The 9,698-nt window shown below is 53.1% G+C and overlaps 1 protein-coding gene across 2 annotated transcripts; it reads right to left on the reverse strand.

The window, feature by feature from the left end:
* Nucleotides 1-2,026: 2,026 nt before the first annotated feature.
* On the reverse strand, nucleotides 2,027-9,429 carry AP2S1 (adaptor related protein complex 2 subunit sigma 1). Of its 2 annotated transcripts, none has more exons than XM_057713601.1 (5): nucleotides 9,287-9,429; nucleotides 6,826-6,975; nucleotides 3,006-3,119; nucleotides 2,616-2,675; nucleotides 2,027-2,406 (listed from the first exon to the last, which is right to left on the reverse strand). In XM_057713601.1, the coding sequence occupies exons 1-5, from the start codon at nucleotides 9,287-9,289 to the stop codon at nucleotides 2,305-2,307; spliced, it is 429 nt and encodes a 142-aa protein (XP_057569584.1). In that variant the 5' UTR covers nucleotides 9,290-9,429; the 3' UTR covers nucleotides 2,027-2,304. The 2 variants fall into 2 exon arrangements, with proteins under 2 accessions (XP_057569584.1, XP_057569583.1); XM_057713600.1 differs by having other exon boundaries at nucleotides 9,251-9,388.
* Between the last annotated feature and the right edge of the window lie 269 nt (nucleotides 9,430-9,698).

Genomic DNA, 9,698 nt, shown 5'->3' on the forward strand with positions numbered 1-9,698 from the left:
CTCTGTCTGCTTGCCTGCACTCAGTATTTTTAAAAATATTTATGTATTGGCTGTGTTGGGTCTTTGTTGCTGCACGCAGGCTTTCTCTACTTGCAGTGAGCAGGAACTACTCTTCATTGTGGTGCGTGGGCTTCTCATTGTGGTGGCTTCTCTTATTGCGGAGCACGGGATCTAGGCTTGCGGGCTTCAGTAGTCGCGGCACATGGGTTCAGTAGTTGTGGCACACAGGCTCAGCTGCTCCGAGGCATGTGGGATCCCCCTGGAGCGGGGCTTGAACCCATGTCCCCTGCACTGGCAGGCAGACTCCCAACCACTGTGCCACCAGGGAAGTCCAGGACTTAGTTTTGGCACGTGTGATCTTTCGTTGGGGCGTGCAGCCTCAGTAGTTGCCTCTCACGGGCTTAGTGGCCCAGAGGTACATGGGATTTTAGTTCCCCGACCAGGGATCGAACAGAGTCCCCTGCATTGGAAGGCGGATTCTTAACCACTGGACCACCAGGGAAGTCCCTGCACTTGGTATTTTTAAATGAGCCGTTCTCATACAGCTGCGGTGATCTCAACATTTAACGTGTGAATACCCTCTTGTCCTGAGCACTAGATGGTTTTCCTTCTTTCTCATTGGCTGTTCCTTCTCTGTTTCATTTCCTGATTTCTCCTCTTTTTCCTGATCTCACTCTGCAGATCTCTGCTCTCCTCACACCTGCTCCCCTGGTGATCTCAGCTGACCTCATGGCAGTAAATACCATCTGGTGCTTTCATATGTCTGTCTTCACCCTGGATCTCTCTCCCGAAGCCCAGACCCACACAACCACTGCCTCCACAGCATCTCCCCTTGGAGGTCCAAGAGCTCAAACTTCACATACTCCTCCCACTGTCTTCTTGCTTCTGGAAAAGGTAATTCTAGTCTTCCAGATGCTCAGCTTATAAAATCGGGAGTGATCCCTGACTTTTCTCCTACCCTACATCAAGTCATCTGCAAATCCTACTGATTCTACCTTCAAAATGTGTCCAGAATCCAATCACTTCTATTTCCATCACCTCGCCCCGATCTTGTCCCAACCCAGCATCACCTCTCGCCTGGAATCATTGCAATCACCTCCTTACTGGCCCCTGCCTCCCACCCTTGACCTCCTACGTCAGACGTGGCAAACCACTGTCCCTCCTTGGCTCAGAACATTCCTGTGCCCCACATGTTGTATGATTCCCTTTCTCTGAAATGTCCAGAATGGGCAAATCCACAGATACAGAGGGTAGATTGTAGATCAGTAGATTACCTAGGGCTGGGGGAAGGGGATGGAGGGACTGAGGGGTGATAGCTAAGGGTACAGGTTTTTTGGGGGGTGATGAAATGTTCTGAAATGGATCGTGACGACAGTAACACAACTCTGAATATTCTAAAAAAAAAATATTACTGAATTGGGGAATTCCCTGGCAGTCCAATGGTTAGGACTCCGCACTTTCACTGACGAGGGCCGGGTTCAATCCCTGGTTGGGGAACTAAGATCCTGCAAGCCACGTGGCAAAAAAAGAAAAAAAAAAAAGAAACAAAGGAAAAAACCCTACTGAATTTTACATTTTAAATGGGTGAATTACATACCATACAATGTATGACACATGAGCTTTATCTTAATAAAGCAGTTACTACCCTCTCCTAAACTCTCCAAAGAAAAAGTCCTTCCGGATGGCTCTCACACAGGATATACCCAATGTCCTCACCACAGCAGGTCTGACCCTGTGTAAAAGCATCTGCACTCCCCCTCCCCACCCTCAGCACAAGGAGTGTTTGTTGGGGTTTTGTTGTTGTTGTTGTTATTTAGCTGCACCCCGTGGCTTGTAGGATCATAGCTCCCCAACCAAGGATGGAACCCAGGCCCTCTGCTGTGAAAGCTTGGAGTCCTAACCACTGGACCACCAGGGAAGTCCCATGAGGCGTGTTTGCGGACTGACTGTCTGGTGCACGGATGGCAGGGCACTCAGAGCGGCCCACAGTTCCCAGGGAAGATAAGCAAAGGCTCAAAGACACCAGGCCAGGCGCGGACCACAGGTTTATTGGGGGCTCCACACACACACTCACGGCATCACACGATGACGGCACAGGCACACAGCACATGTGAGGCGGCCTCTGCCCACAGCTGGGGCCCAGAGGCCGTGGGATAAGGCCCCCTCCCTTGTGGCCCAGACCCAGCTGGGTGCCTTCCTCCTGGGCAGCTGAGGGAGGGGGCCGCTAGGGTGGACCCTGGCCGGAAAGGGGAAGCGAGCAGGCTCGTCCGGGGTGGGACCAGGGCGGGCGGGGCCGGCCCGCCCTCACTCCAGGGACTGCAGCATCAGCAGCTGTTTGAGCACCTTCGTCTGGCTGGTCTCTCGGATCTCGCCGGCCAGGAACATCTCATCCACGACCGTGTAAACCTGAATGAAGGGAGGGCGACGGGAGACCCTGTGTGAGAGGTGGAGGGACCCCCCCAGGACGCTGGTCTGAACCTCAGGAGCTGGAGGGTCTGATGCCCGAGAACCAGGAAACAGACCCCAGTGGAGGCACTGGGGCAGCTTAGGGGGTCCGGCCCACCCTCCTTCCCCCTCCTCCGGCTCCCTCCTCCCCATCTTCACCGGGAGCCCACCTTGTAGAAATTGAACACCAGGTCCAGTTCACAGACATTGTGGAAATATTCGTTTAAGACCTGGGAGAGGAAGACAGGTGGTGAGAGATTGGTGGGTTGAGAGAGAGAGAGAGAGAGAGAGACACACACACACACACACTTGAGAGAGAGAGACACACACACACACACACACACACACACACAGAGACAGGAACAGAGGACATCAGAAAGCGATGGCAAAAAAAAAAAGAAGGCAGAGAGAAACTGAGGAAAGGGGAGAGACAAAGACCAGCGAGAACATGGAGGTGGGCAGAGAAAGACGGCAGCCCCCCGCCCCCACCTCTGAGGGGAGGGCAAGGAGGGCCCCTGCATCCCAACAGAGGGGACGAGGGATGGCGCCCGCCTGCGCACCTCCACAAAGTTGTGGATGGCCTCCAGGTAGGCCAGGTTGTTGTCGTTGACGTCCACGCAGATGCAGAAGTAGAGGCCGGCGTAGCGTCGGTAAATGATCTTGAAGTTCCGGAACTGCGGGGCAGAGAGGTGGGCGGTCAGCAACAGGGCGTGCCCAGGACCCAATGCTAGGCAGGGTGGAGCCAACACATTCAGTCCTGCGTTCCACACGTGGTCCCTGAGGCCCTGCTCTGTGTCTGACCCTGTGCTGGGGACACAGTGGTGGCCTGACCCTCCCTGCCTGAGGCTCACAGTCCAGTGGAGAGAGATTCACCCTCAGTCATCCCCTGAGTGGACAGGGCTGGACTGTGGGAGCCCAGAGGGGGCAGGTGGCTGACCTAGCCTCGGGGTCTGGGAGGGCTTCCTAGAGGAGGGAGCATCTGGACTGAGATCTGGAGGATGAGTAGGAGTGAATGGGCAGGAGTGCTTTAGGCAGAGGGAAAAGCCTGGGATTGAGAGGCAGGGGTGTTTCAGGGTGTCCACTCCCTCCTTCTGTGGCTCCCTGTTGCCTCTGGAAAGAGTCAAACTCCTCAGCCTGGCAGTGGTTAAGAATCCACCTGCCAATGCAGGGGCACAGGTTCGATCCCTGGTCCAGGCAGATCCCACACGCTGCAGAGCAACTAAGCCCATGTGCCACAACTACTGAGCCTGTGCTCTGCAACAGGAGAAGCCACCGCAATGAGAAGCCCGTGCACCATAATGAATTGTAGCTCCTGCTCGCTGCAACTAGAGAAAGCCCTCGCACAGCAAAGAAGACCCAATGTAGCCAAAAATAAATAAATAAATTTATTTATTTACTTATTAAAAAAAAACCACAACTCCTCAGCCTGGAACTAATCCAGTCAATTATTCCACAAACACTGCCTGAGTACCTACTGCATGGCAGGCTCTGTGCTAGGCAGTGCAGACTCACCCCCTGTAACCAAGACCATTCCAGCCCTGTCCTTAACTGAACCTTAAACATAAATATTACTACTGCAACACATTAATGCAACCCAGGAATAAATATGCATGAACCAGGGACACAGACTCTAATTTTATATGCATGTGTTAAGTAGATAAAGCGATAGGCAGGTAGAAATATGCATACTGGCTTGCAAAGCTCCATGTCTTTGACCAAAGTCTGAAAAATCCAGTCTGGCGTGTGTGTGGCGTCACCTGGTGGCGACCACAAAAGCCAACAAAAGTCCCTAATTTTTTTAATTCATTTTTCTCCTAGCTTATCTTTTTTTTTTTTTTTGGCCACGCTCTGCTGCTTGCGGGATTCACTGACTAGGGATTGAACTTGCACCCTTAGCAGTGAAAGCGCAGAGTCCTAACCATTGGACCGCCAGGGAATTCCCAGTATGTTTTCTAATATTGCCGTAGTTCCTGCACATAATCCATGGATTGGTAAGAATACATCAGTGTGCTAACTCTACTTTTTTTTTTAAACTGATACAGATATGCGATCAAAAGTCTGAAGGCCCCTGCTCTGGAGGGGAGGCTTCAAGACGGGAAACCGAAAGAGCAGGAAAACTTGACCTGGAGAAGTTACCAACTGACTGTGCTGGTGTGGCCTTGGCAGTATCTGACCCTGAGCAGCACTTGAAATTCTTCCTTTCCTGATAGCATCCTCCTGGCTCCTTCCCGTTGCCGCTGTGTCACCAGCACTGCCCTGCACATGGCTATACGCTGCAGTGGGCCTGGATCAGGAGGAACCTAAGATGGTCAGGCCCCCTTGGGACATTCTCACCTGACCAGCCAGCCCTTCTGGCTGCTCCTGTCTATTCGGGCCTCCCTGCCCCTTCGCGGGTCCCTCAGCCGCTGCCGCGTCCAGCACTCAGTGTGGCACCCGCCCTGCGCCAGCTGCAGGATGCCCTGGAACAGCGGGCATCCCTGACATCCCCACTCCTCTCCCCCCATCCCCTCCTGGACATCTCAGCTGGGATGGGAGCAGACACATTGCTGATCTTCACCTCAACCTGCTCTTTCCTGAGTCGGCCCCATCCGAGAAAATGACAGCGCCCCCTACTGGTGGCTCCATTTTCTTGCATCCACCTCAACCAATTTTTGGCCCTTCAGTTGGCTCTACCTTCAAAACGTTTCTCGCCACCCCCATTGCTTTCATGTTGGTGCCAGTCACCAGCGTCTCTCACCTGGACCACACAGGTCACCTCCTGAGTGGTCCCCCTGCTTCTGCTCTTGCCCCCTAGAGAGGAATCCCTAAAGCCTAAGTCAGCCCACATCTCTCCTCAGCTCAAAACCCTCCCGTGGCTCCCGTCTCTCTCAGAGTAAGAGCCCAAGTCCTCACCATGGCCCACAAGGCCCTGCACCTTCTGCTTCTGCTATATCTTTGATCTCATCTGCTCCCGCAGTCCTCCCAGGCTTACTCCACCTCAGATACACTGGCCTTCTTGCTATTCCAGGAATGTCTCCCTGTGTTCCTGCTGCCTCAGGGCCTTTGCACGTGCTGTTCCCTGGGCTTGGAATGTTCCTCTCTCAGATATCATCTCCTTCTACTCCTCAGTTCCTTCAGGTCTTCTCTCAAATGTCCCCTCTTCAATGAATACTTCCTGACCAAACCTTTTTTTTTTTTTTTGGTGCACGGGCTTAGTTGCTCTGTGGCATGTGGGATCTTCCTGGAACAGGGATCGAACCCGTGTCCTCTGCATTGGCAGGCGGATTCTCAACCACTGCGCCACCTAGGAAGCCCCCTGACCAAACCATTTAAACCTGCATTCCACCCCTGGCTGTACACACCAGCAATTCCATCCCCCATAACCACTTCTTTTTTCTCCCTGGCACCTATCACCACCTGACACACTATATCTTTACTAACAGTCTCCCACCCATTAGAACGTCAGCTCTCTGAGGGCAGGGACTGGGTCTGTTTCATTCCCTACTGTATCACCAGTACCTAGAACAGTGCCCGACACACAGCAGGCCCCCAATAAATATCTGTTGAATTCTACAGGACAATCAGCCTGGTCTCTTGAACAGGCTAATACTGTGGAATTAAAGCTGGAGGTATCTCAACAAAGAGAACAAAGAGATGTGGAAACCAAAAGCAATGCCAAGATCCTTGACTGGCTTTAGACAATCAGTTTTGATGATTTGGGGAGAATTTAAATATTGATTGGGTATTAGAGTAATAGTAATACAGAAATATGGCTCACTTTATCAGGCCTGGTATCTTTATTTTCTGAGATGTATCCTGAAATATTTAGGGACAAAATGTCACGATCTCTGTAACTGTTTTTTTTCCTTTTTTGGCTGAATTGCATGGTTTATGGGATCTTAGTTCCCCGACCAGGGATTGAACCTGAGCCCTTGGCAGTGAGGGCTCAGAGTCCTAACCACGGGACAGCCAGGGAACTCCCCCGTGATCTCTGTAACTTAATGGAAAACACTACAGCAAGGGATGGTTCGTTACACCATTCTCTAATCTTGTGTGTTTGAGCATTTTTGTAGTAAGCTTTTAAAAGGCACCAGAAAAAATAATTCTTCAGCCGAAAAAAAAAGAGAAAAAGGTAAAACAAAAAGGCAATTCTTAATACTAATGAAACCTGGGTAGTTTTCAATTGACTCCTCTCTCGTTGTACTAACCTGTATGTCTGAACATTTTCACACTAAAAAGTATCCCCCAAAGGAAGGAAGACAGCAAGCATCTTGAACAAATGAATGTGGGAAGGAAGGAGGCCCTGAGGGGTTACCGCCATTAGAGGCTGCGCAGGAGGCTAGGAAGGAGGGGTCAAAAGGAAGCAAGGGGGCATTTGGGCGGGGGAGGGGGGTCTGGCACCTCCACAAAGTTGGTGTGTTTGGCATCGCGGACAGTGACCACGGCGTGCACCTCCTCGATCAGCTTCTGTTTCTCATCATCATCAAACTGCATGTACCACTTGGCCAGGCGCGTCTTGCCTGCCCGGTTCTGGATGAGGATGAAGCGGATCTGGGGGCAGCAGGGGGAAGAGGGAGGGAGAGAGGTGGGGAGGGCGGGCCACTGCTGGGCGGCCCTGCCCCACAGCCCCACCCATCCCCACAGGGGAGATAGGGTCCATGTGTCCCTGCTGCCTGCTTTCCAGGGGTCTCAGCCACTCCCTAGAGCTCAGCCAGGCTGGCCTGGCCACACACTCCCATCCCAGGTCCCTCCGACACCCCGGTTTCTCTTCCACTGGTCAACGCTGCAGTCGTTTCTAGGGCAATGAGTCCTGAGCTCCACTAACTCATCTCCCTGACCTTGGACAAAAGATCCATCGGTCTAAGCCTCAGTTTCCCCACCGGCAAAACAGGTTTCCTCAGGAGACCCACCTTTTCGGGGTATTTTGAAGGTTAAATAAGTTTATAAATTTAGTCCAGTGGCTGGCACTAGCAGGCACGCTTGGTGTCAGCTAAAATTATCCTCAGTGATGGCTAGGAAATGTGTTTTTATGACTCTGAAAAGCCAGCTCAATTTTCATACGGCTACTATGAAGACTGAACAAGTTGATTCTGGAATTGCTCGATAAAATTAGCTATTATGGCTGAGGCATTTGACCAAGTGGCTAAGAACACAGATCCCAGAGCCCAAATGAATCCTGGCACTGCTGGCTGTGTGTCCACAGGCAAGTCACTTAATCTCTCTGGACCTCAGTTTCTCCATCTGTATAATGGACATAATGAGAGTACCTCCCTTAGGAGACTGTTACATGACTTATTAAACACAAGGGGTATAATACAGTGACCAGCACATAGCAAGTGTTATACAAATGTTAGTTCTTAGTAAAGTTATAATTCATCAGTATTTGACTTTGAGAAAACCATGGCCCAAGTTCATGCAGCTTGGAAGCCTGCCTTTGGGCCCAGTCCTGCTTGAGATGGGCATGTTTATGCCCATTTTACAGATGAAGAAACCAAGGCTCAGAGAAAGGAAGTCTCACAGCCAGAAAGCACAGCTGGGAGTCCAAAGGCTTTGTTCTGAACCCCCTTACCCTGACTTGTGGAAGCCTCCACCCACTCGCAAGAGAGTCTGCTCTCTTTCCAAGACCTGGTTCTCCACGCACTCCATCCCTCCTCCCCCAACCAACCAAGCTAGACAGGAACAGGATATTACACTCTTCTTCCAAGAACCCCTTCTGCTGAGCCAGGGAAAACCACTTCCTAGCAGGGCAGGGGTCCTGGCAGGCAGGGAAAGAGCATGGGATGGGGGTGGGGGGACCCACACCAGGCAGCCACAGCCTGGGGGCAGAAGCCAGATGGGGCATATAGGTAGAAGAGACAGAAGCAAGTGTACAGAGCTGAGGGAGAGCTCTACCTCTTACTCCTGAATTCCCTTATTAGACACCTCTTCCTGTTTCTCCTCCCAAATAGAATCTCTCCACCTCTGGGAATCCACACTGAGAAGTCCCTTCCCCCCCTCTGATGTCCCCTCTCGATGCCCCCCAACCTTCTCTGTCTCCAAGCCCCCTACCCTGGAGTTGCTCCCTTTCACTCCCGCTTTCTCGGTTTCAGTGCCCTCTGTCAGGTCGCCCCATCCCCATCCCTGGTGAGGGGTGCCACATCCAATGCCCAGTCCCTCCCTGCTCCCAAAGCCCCATCCCCACTTCTCACACTTTCATGTCTACTCCCTACCCTCCAAGACCCCACCTCTTGCACCTATTCCACTGCGCCCCCCTCCTTTCTAATATTCACTCCCTACTCCAAGCCTTCTCCCTGTTATAGCACACTTTCCCTGACTCTAAAGCCCCATTCCCTGCAGTTGTCTACTTCCCGTCTCCAGGGTCCAGTCTCTTCCGCTTGAGATTATCTCTCATCAGCAGTATCCCGCCCAGGTCCAACACCCCCTCTCCGCCTGCAGTATCAGCTTCCTGCCTCTAGAGACCCCCTCTCTCCTATCCCAACGTCTCCCATTCTCCAACTCTCCTGCCACACTCCCAGAGAACCCTTCTCTTGGGACGGCCCCTCCCCACCTTCAATTCCTTCTCCCCACCTCTGAGATCCTGCCTCGTGAGTTGCCTCCCTGTTTCAAAACCCTCCAGCCCTCTCCCCTTGCCACCTCGTCTCCAAAGCCCCCTAGCCTCAAGAGCCCCGGTACACTCCCGCGCCCGGAACCACCCTCCAGTTCCCCTCTTCCCCGGCCTTTGATCGGCCCCAATCCCGAGAGCCCGCACCCGGCCCAGACCATCGCACCGCGGCAGGGGAGGCTTGTCAGTATCCACCGAGCCTCGAGTACGTGCACGTGGACCCACCCTTCGCCCGTCCCCAGCGTGGGCGCGCCCCGTTACCATGGTGACCCCCGTGCGGACCCCAGCGGCCCCGGTCCCGCGGCTTGTGGGCAGCTCCGGCTCTGGCAGCTGTTGGGGGACCCAGGGCTAGAGCGGACTTCCGGCAGAAGAACTCGCCCGCCCTCTCGCGCACAGCCCGCCGGGAATTGGAGTCCAAAAATGGGCTCTCCAGTCCTGGAGGCAAGCCAGGGAAAAGAGCCTGTCCCTCTTCCCAGCATGCTGCGCGGCTGTCCTCTTCCTACGGCACGGTTCAGACTCCAGATGCATGCTTGGAGCCGTGGGCGAATGTCTCCTTGGAGGAATACAATTCCCGACATGCTTGACGGCCAGCGAGGCGAGAGTTGCATCCTGGGACATGTAGTTCGGCCAGCCCTTCCTCCACCTCCCCACCACGACAAGAAGGACTTGGTGG

The sequence above is a fragment of the Hippopotamus amphibius genome, chromosome 16 (assembly GCF_030028045.1).
Source record: "Hippopotamus amphibius kiboko isolate mHipAmp2 chromosome 16, mHipAmp2.hap2, whole genome shotgun sequence".
In the NCBI taxonomy this organism is placed as follows: Eukaryota; Metazoa; Chordata; class Mammalia; order Artiodactyla; family Hippopotamidae; genus Hippopotamus; species Hippopotamus amphibius.